The sequence below is a fragment of the Cryptomeria japonica genome, chromosome 11 (assembly GCF_030272615.1).
Source record: "Cryptomeria japonica chromosome 11, Sugi_1.0, whole genome shotgun sequence".
In the NCBI taxonomy this organism is placed as follows: Eukaryota; Viridiplantae; Streptophyta; class Pinopsida; order Cupressales; family Cupressaceae; genus Cryptomeria; species Cryptomeria japonica.
In genome coordinates, this window is record NC_081415.1 from 30,650,619 (window position 1) to 30,673,435 (window position 22,817).

At 35.3% G+C, this 22,817-nt stretch overlaps 1 protein-coding gene across 7 annotated transcripts in view; it reads left to right on the forward strand.

The window, feature by feature from the left end:
* The window catches only part of LOC131036338 (serine/threonine-protein kinase GRIK1), an 80,568-nt gene that overhangs the window by 18,728 nt on the left and 39,023 nt on the right, over positions 1-22,817 (forward strand). For all 7 annotated transcript variants that reach the window (XM_057968192.2, XM_057968196.2, XM_057968195.2 and 4 more), the window contains 5 exons: positions 4,573-4,647; positions 4,745-4,789; positions 7,704-7,778; positions 7,911-7,998; positions 13,531-13,655. In XM_057968192.2, the coding sequence (XP_057824175.1) occupies positions 4,573-4,647; positions 4,745-4,789; positions 7,704-7,778; positions 7,911-7,998; positions 13,531-13,655 (408 nt within the window). The remainder of the gene's footprint in view (positions 1-4,572; positions 4,648-4,744; positions 4,790-7,703; positions 7,779-7,910; positions 7,999-13,530; positions 13,656-22,817) is intronic.

Genomic DNA, 22,817 nt, shown 5'->3' on the forward strand with positions numbered 1-22,817 from the left:
CACGACTGATTGCAACGAATCACCAGCGACAAAATTCATCTAGTTGCCAGGGATTGAAGAGAAGGAGATCATAACAAATAAAGTCGTCATTTGCAGAATCCACAAGAATAGAAGAGAGAATATCATCAATTGTATGTTTTAGGTATCCTAAGCATGTTGGCAAGAGACACTACATTGTTGTTCAGATGTTGTCATTGATGGCAACTGATGTTAGATCATTCATACTGTAAGATGGATGGAGATCCACAGTTCATAATTCATTCATACTGTAAGATGGATGGAGATCCAATGAGGTCCGGTAAGAAGAACAGGACATTCGGCAAAGTGTACAATGTTTTGGTTGGCAGTTCAGTTGTGTTGAGTATTTAGTGTGGCGGATCTCAGAGATGCATTGTGGATGTGCAATATGCCTTATTCCAGGTTTGAGTGAGTAGGAAGGTCCGGTATACGGTTTTTTGGTTAGAACAATGCTTATTAGCTGTAACGTGTGGATATTTATTGTACGGATCATGCAAAGCAATTTTGGTGATTGGTTGTGTGTTCGAGGATGTTAAGCCGGCATGTGGGAAGCGTGTGGACAATCTGTTTTGGTCCGCATGATTGTTTTTGATCAGATTGAGCCGAGTTGGATAACACGTTTCATTTGCATGTTATGCGTTTTTGGGTCGACATGAAATAGATCTAATTTGGTGTTGCAGATATATAAGAGTGATTGATATGATCATTATTGATATTGGTGATTGTGTGGAAGTGTGTATGAGCAATTGTGCGCAATTGAAGGATTTGTGCTCCAAAATATAGAAGAATATCAGAATAGAGCAGTGTTGCAAATTAGAGTATTTTGTGCTTTTTTGGAACTAATTTTGCCATTTGTAGATGCTGTTTATCAGTTCAGACATTCCAATTATTATCTGTAATCATTTGTAAGGCAGTGAGCCTTTCGAGGTTGTAGCCCTTATTATAATTTGAGCAATGAGCTCTAGGCAGTGTGCTCGAATATATGTGCATTCCCCTCATGTAATATTATTATACTTCTAACAAGGTATATTAATATTGTGGGTCTCAATCCCACCGTGGTTTTTCCCTTAACCGGGTTTCCATGTAAAAATCCCGGTGTTATGGTGTTGTGGTTATTTGCTTTTTGTTTTTGCACTATACTTTTATTCATTTGCATTAAGTGGTTTAAAGGACAGATTAAGAATGTTAAAAATTGTAGAACGTTGATTCACCCCTCCCTCTCAGTGTTCCTTGATTCCAACAAAACATTCACTTTGCACTCTATCTGATTAATGCATTCAAATGAAATGATAACAATCTTATTTGCCAAGAGTGAAACGATTTTTTTATGAATGATAACAATCTTATCTGCCAACAATGAAAAGATTTTTTATGGATTGTTATTTATCTGCTAGCAGTGAAATTTATCTTTTTGATTGCCTAAAAGTTGTTTGGCAAAATTCTTGTCCCTGAAAGTTGTATCTGAAAATGGTTTCATTATAGACTAAGGTTCTTTTGAGGCGTGAGATAGGGTTGGTGGCAAATTGTAGACTGGCAAGTCCCAATAAAAGCCTATCGGCTAACAAGATCATGACATATATTTTAATCTTATGATATGAGACAAATAACATAACAAATATAAATAGCCTTGGCCACAAGAAGTAAATGACAAAAGATAAGATCTTATGACAACCAAGATTTCTAGAAAGATTCCTAGGACCTAAGTAAACTTAACATGTGAGTAAGGCTTACTAGGTGAGTTAGTTCGGTAAAACACCTTATTCACACCAACATTCTTGTCGTATAAAACATTGAAGATAACCATGGGTTAACATACAATCTTTTTTTGTCTCAATCTTGTGTTTTGGTTGTCCCTATTTGGCTACACATTGCAAGGGCAATTCTAAAGGCTACGCTGAATGAAACCTTAAAATTAATGCATGGGAGCATAGATTACAAACATCAATGGCCATAGTTTTTGGATCCACAACAACACTAGGGTTTCCTTTCATGGTTTGATAGTCATCACACTATTTATCTGATATCACCGTTTCTCTTTTGCAGCTTTGCATAGAATTGTCAATGATTCATCTTTAAGCTTTAATCTCGAAATGATTATCTAAAGAATAAATCTTGGATGGCTACACATGTTGAAGAGAATGCTTACACCTTTGAGCAAGGAGTACGATAGGTAGGCATGGTCATACATGCAGGAGCATGAGGGAGTTAGGGAAGTTGTGAAGTGATGGAGAGTTTAAATTTTGATCCATGGAGATGGGTTCAATGGCTAGGATTAAATGGACAAGGATTATGGGTGATGTTGATCTAAATATTGAAGAAAATGGTAATGAAGATTAATTAATCTAAATCAATTGATTTAGTTGGATGATTTTGGGGATAGGGATAAACTTAATCAAATGTATTTATATAATTAAGGGTAAGGGGTAAAGGTAAATGATGAATTAATTAATTAAATAAATAATGATTATTTATTTGATTAATGGATAAGATAGGGTAAAGTCAAGTGTGGTTTGGTATGGACAAATTTAGGTGTCTAAAACTATCTTGCAATGTGACAAAGTTAGTTGCAAACCTTGTCATTCCTGCTCGTACAATCTCATTTCTCTTGGTGCAATTTCTCATCAACATGATAAAGCAAGAGTGATTATAAATATATTTTGTGACAATCTTAGCTTCTTCCAAACTAGTCTTATCTAATCAATTTTTCCCATTTTCTTCAAAAGGAGGTCAAGGTAATGGATAGTGCAAGAGATCCAAAAATGTGATGGGTGCCTCTTTTGATGTAGTTTCCTTGTCACCATGTATGCTGCTGCATTATTGATTACAACTTGCACCACATTTTCAATGCCCACCTGTAGCATGATCTCCTCTAGCATCAGTCTCATGTTTTTTGTCATTCTTTACTTTATTAGTGGCGTCTATAGGCTTTGAAAAAACCATCTTACCATTCAAAGGTGCTAGAAAGTTATGAAGGTATAGTTTTTTCTATTTGTCCATCTGTTTGAAATTATGGAGTATCCTAACTTATGCATTGTTTGCTCTGTTCTTCCAAAATTGATTTTCTTTTAATTCAACATTTTGGAGCACACACTCACTTAAGTCACATGGAGAGGGTGCCTTGTACCTTTTCATTGCAATTATCAATATTGTGACCAAATAATTCCAATATGGGCTTTGTCATATTGAAGGGAAGTTTGTTATAATACTAGAAGCTCAAGCCTTATCTGCTTTCTTGTGGATCACTTTATTCTATGTTGTCCATTGTAGGGAAGGTTGTGTTTGAGGTGTGTTTTGAGGTATAAAAAATATTGCTATAGGGTTTTGGCTCAGGCTAGACAAGTTTGATGTGCTGGGAATTCATGGACTACAACTAGAGCCCACAATCTTTGTCACATTCACCTCTATTCTATGCGGCAAGTTGGGATTAGTTATTGCTACTATGGCTGTGTTTGTTCTGATCCTTTCCAAATTCTTCTAATCCAACAATCTAAGGGCTACTTGTATCGTTTTTTCTACCTTAGTTGTGGCATTGGGACTGCTTTCATGTTATGGCAAAAACATGCATGCGAGGTGGCACTTGAGGCAATTGATGCTTCCATAAACCATCATTCTATAGTAGTTGCAAACAACAATCCTTGGGTTTGGTTCCAGTGTTACACGTTTCCAAGCAAAATCCTTGTGGTTGTGACCTTTAGCAGTTGGTCAGCTCCACTTCTTGATGCTGATGCCATTGTATGCTGACCTACCATTCATAAAAGCAGAAAAATTATTTTTTAATGTAGCATGTTCAATTAGAAAAACAATGTTTAAAATTAAAAAATAGTGATTTGAATTTTAAGAAACTACATGCTTGCAATGCTATTAAAAAAGACATTTCTGTCTTGGAATTTCAAAATTACAAAAAATTGCTCCTCAAATTTGTTTCAAACTTGCAAATGATGTGCGAGGAAATTACATAGACAAAGTTGTTAAAAAAGACCGAAAAGCCACATTTTTGTAGTGTTTTCCTTGCATTTTTTCTGTGTTTTTTTAACCATGTAAGACTATAAATTACATCCAGTGGGTCTGCACCGTGGACATGCGGAAGCTCAGAATGGTGAGTAGTGACTTTGTCATTGATTTACTTGGCCAGCAGAATACTGCATGAGTTTGAAAACCATGGTTGGAACACTTAACTCAAATTGTCCAATAACTGTTTCTTATGAAATCATCTCTTATTAAGCAACACAGAAGTGATATAAAGAGGACTCTGGGGAGTCTTCTACCTCTTATTTTGAATTATTTCAAAGAAAATCATCCCTAACCCTTAATATGTTCTCCATCCTCTCCCTTGTTTGGTTGAGACTTTTGTACACATCCCCCGTGCATAAACGTAAAGGGCCTTGAAGACAGATTTTACTTGTTTTTTGATCAAAGTGAGCTTTGCTAGTGGTAGTCATGTCTCTCAGTTCTATTTTCCATTACTTAAATTATTAGATCTATTAGATTGTTGAGAGAAGCAAAATTATGTTTAGGTGTATGCATTTTGTGTTTTGAAATGGGTATCATTTGCAGGACTCGAATGGCAACAAAATGATCAATGAATATGTTCGGGAGTGTAAAATTGGAACAGGGAGCTATGGCAAAGTGGTATGTAAAAGCTTATATCTATGCATTGATTCATTTTCAGTTTAAGAAAATTTCAAGAGTAGCATTTTGATGAGAATGATGACATACCTGTAATTAGGTACTTCATAGAAGCACAAAAGATGGGAAGCGTTATGCCATTAAAGTAAGATTCATTTCCATCTCTTTTTCAAGTCTTTAACCATAAGAAAACTTGTCTTCAATGCATGGTCTTCTTTAATGGGTTTTTTTGTGAAAAAGTATATTTTGGCCTATTATGTGCCAGACCTGGCTTATATATGGGGGAAATGAATAATGGAACCTGGGTCCTAATGCAGTCAAGTAGGAGAGGAAGTTGATTCTCTAGAATGGAATGTGTAGTTTGTGTTTGAACCTGAGGAGGTTATTTTCTGAACAAGACAGTCTATTTTAAACGACCATAATGAAATATGTGCATGGTTTGTATTTGAATCCATGGAGATTATTTTTCTGATCAATATGACACACCGAGCTATGCAAAATTTGAATGGTTATTTTCATAGTGCTTTTTCTTTTGCCTTTAGAATTGCATGGTTTTCATGAGTCGATTTTTAACTTGAGTATTGTACGACCATAGGTGTTGTATGGAAGCATATTCCTTTGAACTTAAATTAAGTTCATCTGTGTGAGACTAACAATTACTTTGGGTGTTGGATCCACTTCTCCTTTTCAATTGGGAAAAAGAAAACTGAAAAAGAGGAATCCATAGAAGTTGTCAGAGAATGTAGGCAGGATATAATTTAAGATGAAGCTATCCAGTTGGGCTAGGTTAAAAGGGCCCAGAATATGTTACATATTATAAAACATTGTAAGTATGATATGTTATACCTTACATCATCATAAATTCTGCTCAATCAAGAAACAATTAAATTATTTATAGCTACCATTCTATGAAAATTTTCTGACCTACTTTAATCTTTCAGCATTGGGTTGTCTTTCTGTTGGACATGGTCTGGATGGCAGCTTAGTTTTCTGATACGCTTTATCCATACTGAAGCTTTCTTTGTTGCTGAACAGACCATGAATATATAGTGTATGATGTATCTTTGAGTATTCCATCATTACAAGATGGTTTTGTTGGATGAACTCCCTATTATAGTGCCAGATCTTTTCTTGACATAATTTTTTGGTTGATTTGTTTGATGTTCTTATTTCTGAGCTAATGTGATCAGATTTGGTATAACTACCAATTAATTTTTCCTATACACTAAACGTATGTTAAACACTTCCATTCACTTTCAGTGCTTAGGAGTGGCAGTTAATAGTTCTCAACAAGTTATGTAAATTAAGTATATACACGTCCACTAGAACACATGATGTGTACACATATGATTCAATCCCACTCGAGTTTTTCCATTTTCATGTACTTAACATGATGAAATTAGTATACTCCAGCTTGCTCTTTGGAGCATGAACTATTTTATGTAGATAGTGAGTCTAACAGTAAAGTCATGGATAATATTTATAAATCCATTGGGCAGTTTGAAGTTGCAAATAAATCTCGGGATACATCTTTAAAATACAGGTCAGAAGTAGGTATGTTAGGAATATCAACATCCAAATATGATATATTATGTATGTTGATGTTGTTTGGATATTCGTATAGAGTAAATAAGCATGAACTGCAATGCTTTGCTCTTAGAATATTGTAACAGGAAGAAAGTGTATCAGCCTGTGAAAGGAATTACACTTGGTTTGACCACATTTAGTCTAAGAAAAGGAACAAGCTGTTGTCTGGAAAAGTGGGAGTTCTTTTTTTGGTTTGTAGCAATGTTTAATTGTGTTTGAAGTTTGAACAAAGTGGTAAAAGATTCACAATCCCTCCTTGCACGTTCTAGAACACACATCAAATGCAGATGATCATGAATTTAATTGTGACAAATTTAATGGTGAATCTAGTAATGATGATGTTGAGACAACTCAGCCAAGTGCCCTTGACGGTTTAGAACATTTTTGATAAAAAAGTTAGGGAATAACCCACAATCTGAGAAAATATTAGAAGCTATAGTCTTCCTCTTGTTGAAGAAAATACATCTTTAAAATCGTGATTTCACATGCTTAAATTTCTTTCTTTTATAAACTTATCATGGTGTACTAAAGACTTGATGCTTCTACAATCTGTAGAACTATAAGATGAGCTTTTGGGATGAAACTTTTTAAGAGATTTATTAATTGATGTTTTGAATTGCACAACATGATCACGGTTTATATGTTTCGACATCTTATATGGTTTTTTAAGCTATCGAGTAGTATTTATCTTTTTTGACATTCGTGTGTATTTATTTGTTATTTCAAAAATTAAAAATGATAAAATTAAAAAAAAAGCAAAATTATACTTTGTAATTTAATCAAATTTGTTTTTCTTTTTTGATTTTGATTGTCTGCTGAATTTGTTTCAAAATTTATCAGCACTGTACACAGACACGAATCTTGTGACGTAGTCTATAAGTGCCAAAATTTTATGGTAGCATACCTTCAAATAAGACTTTTGAAAATAAAATAAAAGTGACTAATGTCACTGAATATATTATATCAAAGGAAATGGGTACATTTTTACAATCGTGTGTCTTTCAACTATTAAAATTAACTCACAAGCAATAGATGCCAAGCAAGAATGTAAAAAAACTGATAGGATAATTATTTTTTCATATATATATATATATATATATATATATATATATATATATATATATATATATATATATATATATATGCATGCTCTAAACAAGGAATTTAAGTCCCCTTTTCTATTGGTTGACCTATGACAAGACCTTGTCTTTTGTGATTAAGATTTTGCATTTATAGTGATCTTTGATGGTTTTTAATGAATATTTCAAATGAAATACAATGTTTGCTGCAGTTGAATAAGATTAATTTATATGTTATTCAGTGAAGTTAGTTGACTTTTATCTTCATTCACAGTGTTTAGTGATAGAGATCTCTCATACTGTTTAAAATTTAGAAGTAACTTAAGACATTTTTAGTGGTATGACAATACTTTCTTATTTCTATCTTTATATATGCCATCATTACTAATACAGGCCTTTCACAAGTCGCGGCTTTCCAAATTGCGTGTGGCACCTTCAGAAACAGCCATGACAGATGTTCTAAGAGAGGTTACAACTAGGATATGTTTTCAATTATTGCCAAATAGTAAGCTTGTAGAGAGCTGTGTTTGAATTTTAGTTATTATGTTCCTTAAGAAATTTGAAGTTGTATCATCTGTGTTCTTTACTGTACTTGTTCAGGTTTCAATTATGAAAAAGCTGGATCATCCCAATATTGTTAATCTAGTTGAGGTGATTGATGACCCAGATACGGATAACTTTTACATGGGTACATTACTATTTTTTGTCCATTTCCTTCATTTTTTTGTAGGCAGTTATTATTGAAGTAGAAATAAGAAACTTTTGGAAGCTTTATGCTGTGGTAGCGTTTAATGGCATAGATACATGCATTTCATGTTCATGAATTATATTTGATAATGATATATGCCCTCATTTAGAATGGATTCTGTGCTTGTGCTTGTGCCATGCATTCATCTGTTTATCTTAATATCCTCATGTTATAGGTCCATATTGCATTCCATTGTGGTGTCTTTTGTGATGGAATGTTGGCAGTATGCTACCATATTTATCTTCTTGTATATTTGTTTATGAATTCAAACTCTGTGTCTAAGATGGCTCAAGCACACTATGAGATATATGCTCTTGTTTGAAACTAGGGTTTAGGTTACAAGTTCCTGTTTTTGATGCGGTCTCACCTTTTCTCTCTCTGCTACTAATGCGCATTCACCTGTTTTCTCAATATCCTCATGTAGTAGGTCTATGTTGCACTCTATTCTGGCTACTATTCTATCCTCTTGTATATTTGTTTACAAATTGAAATTCTATGCATCTAAGATGGCTCAAGCACATATTAAGATTAATGCTCTTTTTCGGTTTGATACTAGGCTTGAGGTTGCAAGTTCCTGTTTTTGATGTGGTCTCACCTTTTTTCTCTCTGCTGCTAACATTTCTGGTTTGTTCTGCATTTAAAGTTGATTGCTTTAGAATTGTGGTTAATTTTTATGCAGGCTAGTGCTTGTAGGTTTTTTGTAGGGAACACCTTTTGATATGCTGGTCATAAAATGCAGCACCATGTTACTAGATCAAAATTAACAATATAAGCTGAAGGTTTGCTACATAGAATCATGGTTTCAAAACTTGGGCTCATCAATAGCTCAGCAGACCCAAACTTTTTCAAATACTTAGACATGGAAAAAACTCGATGAATTTTCACCAAAATAAAAAAACACATAAGTTTATACAAATATTGTTAAAAAACTTTCCTATTACTGAATTAGAAAACATATTGTTGATTTCCTTAATATATAGATTAAACCTAGAGTTAAAGATAGATCATAGATCAAAAACAAGATCAATAAACATCAACTTTAAGTTTCAATATAAGCAAAAATTACAAATTATAATTTCATGTTCGTAATCTATAAATTTCTTTTACAACTAAAGGTCAAATAAGGCAATGTGGTTGTTCTTTAATCGGTTGGTAATGCTACAGTTCTTGTTGAGGAACAATATCATCCTCAATAGGAGCCGAAGCCTCAAGAATAGGATTATGATGTGAATAGGAGGAATCTCCCACTGATCACCTACCTTCAAACTCCTCATATGCTGCCACTTTCACTACCCATTGCACTGCATTCCTACCGTTGAGGTCAAGCACCATATGGGTCTATTTTTTATCTACCCTACCTTATTTGCACTACAATTAAAGGTTGCATTGGACAAGAAGGAGGTCGTTCAAGGTGCATTTGAGCCAACATGCTACTCTTCTTTGTGTGTATGGCCTCAAAAACACTCCAGTTGCATTGACAATCTGAAGCACTATGGGGCTGGGCCAAAATGTAGATTACAAGTAATTGAAGAATAGTTGTTGTTGCATCAAAATCTTCCCACCACAAATCTGCAAGGACAATATTTACATCTTTGTAAAGATATTAGTTAACTTAAAGCCAACAATAAGCTCACACACACACACACACACACACACACACACACACACAGATATATATATATATATATATATATATATATATATATATATATGCATCCATTTTATGGATGCCCAATGAAGTGTTGATTGTTAAACAGTGCAAAGAACATAAACAGATCTTTCCCGGAATTGCAGATATACCTTTCTACCTTTGGGAATGGATATATATATATATATATATATATATATATATATATATATATATATATATATATATATATATATATATATATATATATATATATATATATATATATATATATCCTTTCTTTATTGGGGACCATCTTCACCATACATGTATTGATGCCAAAAAAACTTAGGATTTAAATAGTAGGTAGTAGCATGAATGTGTTGGTGTTGTTGGTTCCATCTCCAATCAATAATGTTCTAGATGGATTTATACTTGTTTTTAGTTGACCTATACAAATGCTAAATCGCCTCTTTGGCGTTGTCAATGGCTTCATATAGATACTTGTGGGGTTTTTTGTTTTCTCATTCATCAATTATAGATTTTTAACCAATAGTTTTGACACCTAAAACAAGAGAATGTAAAAAGATAATTAAAAAAAAATTAAAATCAGCATATTAAAATATTTTAAGCTGACAAATTCAACAAATTGTAACATTATCAATTTTTTTTGATTGAAAAGTTATTCCGATGACCTCCATGTGCTTGGCAAATGTATTGTAAAAAGTATTCTTCACAACCCTCTCCCCTTAGGCCTTCCTCAAGTAAGGATTGTCCAACCAAATGGTGCTCACAAACACGTGCTTGAGGTTTAGCAATGCAGTTGTGGTACTTTGCAAAGTGATGGAATTGGTTGGGAGTTATGTGTGTCATGATTGCATGAGCTCCTTTCAACTTGTGTGTTCTCTCATTAGTTTCATGATCCATGTATGGTTGTAGATGTCTTTTGTTACATCTCTTTCTTCTTTCACCAGGTTATTCACCTGACTAAGTTTTGCTATATCCTCAAGGAGAATGTCAATGCAGTGGGTGGTACAAATGCTTCAAAATAATGTTAGGATGCCTCTCCTCTTGAAACCATGACGAATTCGATAACAGTGTGGTTCTTGCCATCTTTCTACCTGTTAAATTGAATGCTGTGGCCCTTATCTTTCCAAATTTGTTTTTGTTCATCTACTAGCTGATCTATTTTTTGACCGCATCGTAATAGCCCAGTCAACTCATGAGGGGTCAGTGCCTTGAACCCTTTACTTGCCATAGCCAATGTAGTGATCAGCTGCTGCCAATAAGGACTTCTTGGAATAAGGAATTTTCACACATTAAATGAAATGTTGTTGTTGTACGGAAAATTGGCACTTTAGGCCTAATTATTCAATTCCTTATTCCTTGCCCTATGCAATACCTTTCAATGGAGGCTGTGAATTAGGAGTGTTAATGAGGAGCAAAAAAGTTTGAATGGTGGCAACCTAACCTAATTTCTATATCTATGGTCCAATTGCAAAAAAAAGTGCACCCTATATAACCCTCTGACCTTCGGAACCCATGATACCTATCAATGCCTCCGTTGAGCTTTCTTCTGATCGTAGTGGCAAGGAGAGCCTTTGCCCCTTGCTCAACCTCTTGAGATGTTATAGTAAATGGCACAACATTGCCGCAAATGATCCATGCAATGTTATAATTATGTGATTTATATGTCCTCTCAATGCATCCCACATTATTTGCATATTATCATTCCTTGCTCTGTATTTGCTGCCCCATGTTTCCAAGCAGGGTCCCAAGGCTCGTCACTAGCTCTCCTACCTGTGGATGCCATTTTGTTTATGGAAAGATTGGAAAAGTAGAATTAAATCCTAATGAAATGGGAAAAAACAAAAATAATTCGAACAAAACCCTAGTAGATACTACAAACTAACTCAAAATTAGAAATAAAATAGTAATTAACTGAGCTCTAGCACTAGGAATTTATAATGAAGACAAAAAAACTGGAAAATTGTTACATACTAGTCGAATGTGGCTGAATCAGGGCCAATAAGTTCAGTAATCTTGATCAATCTTCACTTCCAAAATGCCAGCAAACAAATGTGCAATGCTCCAATATGAGTACTCAATGAAAATGACATTTTTTGGTGAACTATATTATTTCAACACTGGCTGAGTTTTGCGGTCAGACTGATGAGTTATCAGCAAGTCTTTAGCCAGGTTTTTGCCAAAAACTCACCAACTTCTTGCAGGCCCTAACAGATCTGTGAGTAGTTGCGAGTCATGCAAGTATTTGGCAATTTTTTGTACCTTCATGTCCGTTAACTTGCTGGCTCGGCAAGAAGTCACGAGTCATGTGAGTAACCAGCAATTTTCTGAATCATGCAATGAAGCTCTTCAAGCATAAAAGATGGTTCAGAAAGAATGTACTTGAGATTTCACTGATTCGGAATGGGTTTTAGAACATGTATAACCATGTAAGTATCTAATTCCATGTTGTATTTTCATCGTGGGCATTAACAAATTGTTATTATGTTAAAACTTCTTAACTGTCTAGTCACTCTATATGACTAGTATTTGCATGTTTGCCCCCTGTACCAACTGACCTCATGTCAGCAATGTTCCCCTACTTGGAGGCAGGCTGTTTATCAACAATTAATCGATATTATTGAATGCATCATTAAATATTATAACATCTTAATTTAAATATTTAGATTAGTAGTCATTTACTTCTTAATAATTCAATTCCAAAACCCTATATATCAAGGTCTTATCCCTGTTACTTCTCTAACCCAAACTGAGGAGGGAAAATTATTGTGCTAGGGCGCTTAGAGACCATCTACAAGTAGGCTTCCTCAAGGCATTGGAAATACATGTTTGTACCCATCTCGGTACTCTCCCTCAAGACATTGGAAATACATGTCCTTATCCATCTTGGAATTGCCTGACTTGTGAGGATTTAGACCGCCTTTCCCTACACAATCATCCCTATCCTTACGTAGGCATTAGCAGAAGACTAAGGACTAGACTATGACTATACTAACTACACACACACACACCACACACAGACACAGACACACGCACGTGTGCGCACACACACTGCCCTGTGGCAAGAGACACACTCTTTCACTGTTAGCACCCTTTGAAAGAGACACATCCTTTCACAATCAGATCTGCACTTCTTATTTAATTTAGATCTGCACTTCTGATTCTCAAATTATCCCCTTCTCAAATGAGGTTCTCTTCTCTCTTCTCCCTTTTATACCTCATATTTTGGGGGAGTCATAACTTATCATTTCATGCCTTTTGACCATTCATTAACTTAATTAAATTTTAATTACAATTAATTATATTCTTTTATATTTTTAATTTAAATTTTATTTTTGTTCTTTTGTATTTGAATTTAATTATTATTATTTATTATTAAATTCTATTTCAAATTGGGGACATTACAAATGTTTTCTTACACATAATGTAAGTTAAAAGGTTTTTTGATCTAGCAGTTATCGTTATCTGTAATTCTTCTCTGGTTTCATGACTAAGCATCCTTCTTCATGTTACCAATGCGGATTCATGCTTTTGTCTCATAGATCCTGAAGGCCTTATGGAAGTTTTCTTATAAACAATAGGTGTGCATGGCTATGGGCTTTCTATCACGCCATGACATGCCCCTTTATTGACCGTTGTAAATAAGCTACCATGTAAACATACTTAAATCATAATTCATCAAAACAACAGTTACCAATTTGGAAACGCTACCTTTTTTTGTTTGCAATACAATTCAAAGTATACTTTTTTGAGATGGATCTAGAGATTCTAGACTAAGCTTCAGTTATGACATGCTTTTTGTGGTGATTGTTATACAGTTATGGAATACGTTGAGGGAAGGTGGATATGCGAAGGTTCTGGTCCTCCAGGGGGTATTGGAGAAGCTACTGCCAGAAGATATTTTCGTGATGTTGTTGCTGGTCTTACATATCTTCATAGTCATGTAAGTGTCCATGTAGAAAATCAAATCCTTATGATATTCTATGTGTATGTGATATTTTATGATTGATAGGTGCTTGTCTGTGTTTGTGTTCAATCATTTTGATACTGGAGGGAATACATTTGTTTTTGTTATTGTTATCATCTTGAAAAGCCTGTAGCCTGTCTGACCTTTTGCATTGTTAACTCAGTTTGTGATTTCAATGAGCAGTATCAGAATGTGCATCCTTTGTAAATAGCCTCTTCATTACTATATATATGATCTTCTGGGATTCAATCTAAGGATATCCATCACCATACTATATCCTAAGAGAAGAACCATGAATTTAAGCTGACATTTCAGACAAATTACTGCTTGTGATGTTCTTTTTGCCAATTTCTGTCATTATTGATGTGTTTTGCTTTATGGAGAAGTCCTTAATGTCTTGAAGGACACCTAATCTAATGCACAATTGAACCATTGTTTGTTTTTTACTTCACTGTGATTTTTTTGTGTGAAATAGTCCTTTTTTGTTCCTGTGATCTTTACCTACATTTGTTTAGTGTCTATTGTCTTATTTGTCATCTTGCTAGATGTAGCTTTGCATGTTTTGATTTTTTCTTCCTAATAAATAAGGGCATGGACTTTTCTCTTTTTCTATTAGTTAATTACATTAATCTTTCCTGTTTATGGGCTTTAAATTACCAGAGAAACACATAGATCTGAACATGCATTTGGAAATTATGTATGCATCCTTTCAGCATTAGAGCCTCTTTTGGATGTGCTGGCCTCATCTAAATTAATCATTACATTAATACCCATTGTCAAGTAAGAAGATATGGTGGATGTCCTTGTTTTTGGTAGAGAGGAAGTTAGCAATTAAATTTTGACTGGATCTCCTCGAATGTGAGCAATAAGTGCTAGCACACCCTGTATGTCAAGGGAAGGGTATCCACTACGACCAGTATAAGTAAAGGAGCAACCGCAGGTACACTAAAGCAATCTTCAGTAATGAGGAAAGGAGCAATCTCAGCTACAATAAAGCAATCTTCAGTAACGAGGAAAGGAGCAATCACAGGTACAATAAAGTAATCTTCTGTAATGAGAAAAGGAGCAATCAGAGGTACATTAAAGCAATCTTCAGTAATGAGAAAAGGAGCAATCTCAGGAAGAATATAGCAATTTCCATGTGCTCGATTTTGAATTAACTTAAGCCTGGAAGAAGAAATCTCAAGCAGTTAAAATACCATGCTTTGGCAAGCTACTGAAGGTCAGAGAGCTTGGTGATTGGTTCAAGCTGGCATTATAAGCCATGAGTAAAAGAGTCCCAAAGATGACATTTAGGACAAAGAGGAGAGAGAAAAAAATCGTGGCAAAGACACTTGTCTTGAACATGTTCGATGTAGATTTAGGAAAGGATAAAGAGAAAGGATTTGCCTATTTAACTCCTATAGTAATGATAAATTACTATGACTTATGTAACTGATTAATAACTGATTTTCATTATCAGTAGACACATAGTAGCTCAGTTATAACAGAGGGCCCTGTACATTGTATTGGACAGAAAGACTTGCAAAAAAGAAAACTCAGGGGGGACACACACGAGCCTGGCCTGGAATATCATAAACAAAACCAGCATAGGTGGTCCAAGCAAAGGGGTCAATCGAGAGGGTAGGAAGATGCACATCCACTATAAGAAATGTAACAAGCTCATTCTAGCATCCTGAAAAATTGCAACATTGAACCATATGAAACTTGTAACAACTAGCAACTAGAAATTTGCAAAACTATGTAACATTGGAACTGAAAATTAGAAACATGAAAACCTAGATAATTTATTTAAAAAAAAAAAACTGAAAGAAGGAAATCCAAGCAAAGGGGTCAATCGAGAGGGTAGGAAGATGCACATCCACTATAAGAAATGTAACAAGCTCATTCTAGCATCCTGAAAAATTGCAACATTGAACCATATGAAACTTGCAACAACTAGCAACTAGAAATTTGCAAAACTATGTAACATTGGAACTGAAAATTAGAAACATGAAAACCTAGATAATTTATTTAAAAAAAAAAAAACTGAAAGAAGGAAATTACACTAGAAAAGATGTAATTCATTTGCATCACATAAATTGCATAAACATAATATAGTACAACATAAGAAAATATTTAAGAGAGGTTTAGTGTTTACAGCTTTTTGGAATTCATCCTGAATTTAGAAGATCTTTACAATGATGAGAGAGGGAAAGTATCATTAGGGTGCTTTTCTGCCCAACAACGGACTTACTAGTCCCCTGTGACACTTTCAACTGGAAAGGCCCGACACTTCACAGGGAAGTAAAAGTTGGTTCTAATGCCATCTAAGAATGGTGCTTGACCCGTCACAGTCCCTAGTCTATCATACACCATAGGCTACTCCTAACTAATATGATCTCTGATTGGTTTGTATATTTTGATCAAAAGAATTGACTGATGCTTATAGTTTGTAGCATCACCTTGGCCAAAGGTTTTATGAGTTTGCAACACGCCAATGCATGTAGTCATTGTTCATCACCTACCCGACTAGACTTAAATCAATGAAGGTTCTGCAAGCCATCATGTCTATCTCTCATGCTAATTGCATACTGACACTAAAGAGGCTCACTGGGCCTACTTTTATGTTTAGGCTCAAGTTTCACATGCTGGTCAATCAAGCTCGTGATGAAAATGAAATCCTTCTTATAAAAGTAAAGCAGAATCCTTTATTCCTCATTAAATGTTTGCACATGATATGTAGCCAATAATTGGCCACTAATAACCAACTTTAATGTTCAAGTGTAAACTAATTTACTCTTTCATTATTGTTTTAATTTTTGACACCAAAAGCCATAGCATCCACTAGTATCGTTTCAGGTTCCTAAGTTTTTGTTCATCAATGGTACTCTTGTCTCAGTTTACGGTTTCCTCATTAAGCCGTATCGTTCTTGTGGTAAGAAAAGATCAACAATTACATCATGATACCCACAGTATTGTTCTTATGAGGATAGCGATAAAACCAACTCTTAAACTCTTACAAGATTTCAATAGATATAATTACATTTCACTAAATAAACAAGACTGACTGTTTATGCCATAAAGGCTATAAACATTTTCCATTCCATCAATTCAATCCTTCTCTTTCAGCTTTTGACTAAACAGAGATGTAAGCTTTCATATTTAAGGAATGAAAATGTATTTATTTTCTTTTCTTAATAGAAATGCATGATATTTAGAGTTTTTTTACACAACTCAAGATTAACAAGGGCATGACTTGGTAAAATTTGCTAGCTGAACGACAGGCAAGAGTCTTTCCTCACGGAATGAAGAGCTACGCCCAGCTGACTACGGTTATGACTAAAGATCGCTAATTTGAAAACCACAAATGCATAAGCTTCCAATTATTGTGAGAGCAAAATGATAATCTAAATGAAAGTTTTTTCCAAAAGAAAGTCTTTTTTTTTTTGCAAATTAACTCTCTTCTTCATATATAACTTACGGATTCCAGAAGTTCCCCCTTAATGATTGAATGAAACAATTATAATTATCCCATTACGTTACATGGTAATTTAAAGTTCATTTCAAAGAATTCTAGCCACACCGCTTAATTTCTGCTCCTTCATTGTGTGAAGGTAGAGATATTGTATTATTGTTTTCGGAAGTGCTGTATAATGCCTTACATGGGCTAAGAACTGATGATTATCATCTGCACTTTATATTATTACAAAGTTTGCAATGTGGATATCATTCCACTTACTAACATATGGTAAAGTCTCCTCAAGTTGAGACATAGTTATAATGCCATACATGTTTTTGTGTGGTAATACTAAGGTCCTATACTTAATATATTTATTAGGATATATATTTATAGGTACTTATATGTGTGCTAAGTACTATATTGCCTTCACACATATTTATCTATATATATATATATATTTATTATATATATACGTATACTACATTCCCAAATTACTCACACATAATCATGTATGTATCCATATTGTCAAAAAGAGTTATCGAGATTAAAACAAAAGATCATGATTATTGTTTGAGCGTTTTAGATTTATTAATTTATTTAAAAGGAATGATATAACCTATGACAAGGTTAAAACAATCCTATCCACTTAGACTGAACAATAGAGTTTACCTCGGTAAACACTAAACTGACGACATCAATTCCTAACACATTACAACAAGTCTCAACTTATAGGTTAAGGTTTCAGACGACATAAGATCCTTCTTCTATTACCTCCCGTTCTTGATGATACTTTCCCTCCCTTTTCAGAGGATGACGAGTTCTTGCATCTGCTAGGTCAGAATCATGTAGTTAGTCCATAATCTTAGCATAACACTACATTTGCATATATTGATATAAAAATTAACTCATATGCCATAATGATTAAAACCAAATCATTAACATATGCATTGCTAATCACCATTCAACAATATTAAGCTAAAAGTATCAATGTATAAACATCATAAAAAATATTTAGGGCACAAGCGAGATGTAACATATCCCTCCCCTTGTGAATCATCTTCCTTGATGATTTTAAGTATCATTCAAAAAACCATGAAGTTTAACATTGTTTATCCAAGCATAATAAAATAAGTTCAGCTGTTATAAATATGAAACAGATGTGAGAATCTTTGGTGGATTTCATTGTAGTCTTCCTAGGTGGCTCTGTCATTAGAGTACTGATCCCGTTGGACCTTGCACTGAGTAATTTCTTTGTTACGTAAGCGACACTAATGTACCTTGAGCGCTTTGATTGGTTCAATTATGACCACCCTTGGTTCTTGTATCTGCAAGGAGTTCCAATCAATCATATGTGCAAAATGAGATATGTACTTCTTAAGATAAGAAACATGAAACATGTCATTGGGCGAGAGCTGGAAGTAGAGCAATTCTATAAGCGACTGGGTTGATGATTTCTAGGACCTTAAGTGGTCCTATATATTGAGGTGCAAGTTTGGATGACTTTCCAAATTTAATGGCACTTTTGTGGGGTTTGAGGCATAGAAGCACTTTCTCTCCCACTTCAAATTGTTTGGGAGTTCGCTTTGCATCTACATAGCTTTTCTACCAATCGTTAGCTTCTGCTAACTTTTTTCTGATCAGCTTTACTTGCTCTTCCATTTCTGAGATCATTTTTGGACCGAGGGTTATCTTATCTTCCAGCTTATCCCAACTATTAGGAGTTTTACAACTCCTTCCATATAGTGCCTCAAATGGTGCCATCTTTACATATGATTGATAGGAGTTGTTATAAGAAAACTTGACTACGAGAAGATAATCTTCCCACGTGTATTGCTGATCCATGCAATACATTCTTAGAAGATCCTCTGGCATCTGATTGACCTTTTTTGTCTGGCCATTTGTCTTTGGATGATAGGCGGAGCTAATGTTGAATCAAGTACCTAGGGCTGCAAACAATGTTTGCCAGAACTTGGATGTCATTTTGACATCCCTATGTGATATAATCTTTATAGGTACTCCATGCAATCTAAATATTTCCTGTACAAACTTGTAAGAATAGTAGGTGCCCCATCTGTTAAGTTTCGTGGTATGAAGTGGGCTACCTTGGTAAGTTTGTCAACCATTACCAAAATGGCATTATGTTTATTTTTGGACATAGGCAATCCTTGGATGAAGTCCATATTGATTACCTGCGATTTCCAGTCGGGAACTGCATTGGGCTGTAACAAACGTGCAAGGTGTTGATGCTTTCGTTTAACTCTGACATTCTAAACATCTAGCTACAAACCTTGCAACGTCCTTTTTCATTCCTTTCCAGAAGTACAACGGTTTAATATCAGCTAGGAGTTTAGTAACTCCTGTATGTTTGAAATATGGTGTTGAATGCACCTCTTTCCACACTAAGTTTCTTAATTCGGGGGATTCAGGCACATACATTCTGTCTTGATACCTTAGTAACCCATCAATTTCAATGAAGATGCCTTCATATCTTGGATCTTGAGGATTAAGTTTTAGGGCTTCTTTTACTTGCTAGTAATATCTATCACCCTCTAATTGCTGAAGCACACAGCTCTTGAAATCTGTATATACTACAGTTACAACATTAATGTGATGTCGACGGCTCAAGGCGTCTACCACCTAATTTTTTTCCCTTTATTGTAGCTAATCTCAAAATTATAATCGTAGATTAATTCCAATCATCATCTTTGCCATGCATTGAGATTGGGTTGGGTGAAAATGTATTTCAGCCCCTTGTGATCAGATCAGAGCTCAAAAGGTTTACCTAATAAATAATTACGCCACATTTGTAAGGTGTGCACTATTTCAACGAGCTCTAAATCATGTGGTGCATAGTTTTGTTCATAGTTTTTGAGTTTTCGGGATTAATAGGCTATAACTTGTCCCTTCAACATTAGGACTCCGCCCAATCCTTCCCTTGATGCATCGTAAAATGGCCCTTGGGATCTAGCACTTTTAATATCGATGCCGTGGTCAACCTTTCTTTAAGGAGTTCAAATGCTTTTTGACACTTTTTGGTCCATTCAAATCTTTTCCCTTTCCTGCGAAGTGAAGTGATTGGGTAAGTTATGCATGAGAAATTCATTATGAACTTCCTATGGTAACTTGCTAAGCCCATGAAGCTCCTTACTTTGTGCATGTTTCTTTGAGTTGGCCACTTTGAAATAGTCTTAATTTTCGTTGGATGTACAACTAATCCCTTAGCTAAGATGATGTGCCCTTGGACCTCTTTCTAAAAGAAAGTGCATTTGGATAACTCTCCATACAACTTATTTTTGCAAAAGCGTTGAAGAATAGTTTGCAGATACTGAAGATGCTCTTCCTCATTCTTAGAGTATATCAAAATATCATCTAAGAATACCAATACAAACTTGTCGAGATAGTCATGGAATACACTGTTCATCAGGTTCTTGAATGCGGCTGGGGCATTGGTGAGCCCAAATGGTAAAACAATGAACTTGTAATGCCCATAACAAATTCTGAAAGCTATTTTGTGGATATCCTCATCCTTAAGCCTTAATTGGTGGTACCCTGAACACAGATCTATTTTGGAGAATACTGCAGCTCCACGCATTTGGTCAAACAAATCATCGATGTGTGGCAACGGGTATTTGTTTCGGATGTTTAATTTGTTCAACATTTTGTAGTCGATACAGAGACGAAGGGTTCCATCCTTTTTGACAAAACTTATTGGCGCCCCCCATGGCGACACACAAGGTCTAATCAAACCCTTATTCAATAACTCCTGAAAGTGTGCTTTTAATTCCATGAGTTCGACAGTTGTCATACATTAGGGAGCTTTGACACTGGTGTTGCCCTTGGCACTAACTCAATGGAGAAATCAAATATTTTTGTTTGGGTGGCAAACTAGGTAGTTCCTTAGGGAATAGGTCTTGGTAGTTTCGAAGATAAGGATATCTTTCCTCAAATGACTCCTTTGGTTCCCTACTCTCCCTAGAACCTTCTCCATGGTGATAACTAGTTTTATACATCATCATGTCATCATGGTATCTGACATCATTGGATTCGTTACCTTCCTCCATTTTAACTGCGAACGCTTGGCAACCCTTCCTTTTTCTCCGCTTTAATTGGATAGTGGAGAGTTGCCGCAATTTGACCTCACGATGGGTGCCTTGTAAGAGTACTTTGTTTCCTAGGTCCAAGAAATTCAACCTTAGTCTCAAATAGGCACTGCTCGACCCGAGCTCTCGACTGGTTGGCATACTCAACAGTCCAAGACATAGCCATGAAACCGACTATTTTAGGAAATTTACTAAAAAATCTAGGAGAAATAAAATTTTCTATAGCTCTAGTATCTATTAGTACTATTATGAGGTTTCCATAAAGCATACCTGGACTTTCCATTGAGGAGAACTGATATTTAGCTTGTCGATTATCTACTACTGCATGTATCCTCTGCTGAAATGCCGCCTGCTGTGGTGGCAGATGATTCCTTTGCTACTGTCCTTTCTGTGTTTTCGTTGGACTCTGATTGGCATAATGCTCGCTTCCGCATGTATAGCATCCCATAGGGGGTCCTCTTGTTTTTGTCCCTCTATTATTCCCTTTACTGTCCTTTTTAGATTTATCAAAGCCCTTCCGATCTCCTCGGTTGTCTTGCCAACCTCCCTTGAATCCTTTACCATTTTTGTTGCTTGACTCTTACTTGTCTCCCTTTCTTTTAAAAGTCTGGGGAGGTTGAGACCAATTACCCTTCTTATTCTTGTCCCTAATGGAATCATCTCTCCGGAGCTTTTGTTCCTGTCGAACAACCTTCTCATAGGCTTTGTCCATTGTTGAAGGGGCCAAGACATTGAGGATCCTCCTATGCAATTGTTAAGACCATTGATAAACTTCCTAATCCTGTACTTTTCATCTGCTTGGGATTGGGGCACATACTTAAGTAATCGGGTAAACTTCTCCTAGTAGGCATACACAAAGAGTTCCTTTTGTTTTAGTTCTTGAAAGTCTGTTAGTTTCTGTTCAAAAAACAGTTGTGGTAGCCACCTTTTCCTAAAGATCTCTACAAACTTATCCCAGGCTACATTTGGTTGACTTCAAGCCTAGTTCGGCTTTCTTATTCTCCCACCAATCGACAACCACTCTTGTTAGTTGGTAAGCCCTCCCATACTGCCTTCATATTCTTGGTATAATCCCTGCCTTCATATTCTCAATATAATCTCGGATTTCAAAATATTTCTCCATACTGGTTAACCATGCCTCAGCAGCATCATTGGCCTCTGATCCATCATATTGAGGGGGTTTAACCTTTTTCATATCGTTAGAGATGACTCGCGCTACATGTTTATCGTTCCTATGTTGGGTATGGGATTGTGTATTCCTATACTTACTCTGACAAGTGTGCTCTTGTTCAGATTGTCAGTCTCTATATTGAGACTCGTGTTCCTCGTTTTGGTTTTCAATATGACCTCCCTCCCTTTGCTCCAAAATTCGGAGCTTGTTTTGGGTGTCTTGCATCATGAGTATGAGCTATCTAACTTGGCCACCAGAGTTTCTGGTAGTCTAGATTCTCCTCCACCCTCTTGCATACGAGACATCTTAAAATTACTTTAGTGACCTGTTAAATAAACATTCATTTAGTCTCTATATTACATTTACTTTTTCATTATCCAGTTGCAAGTACTAGAAACAAGAATTACACACAACTAAACTGTTTT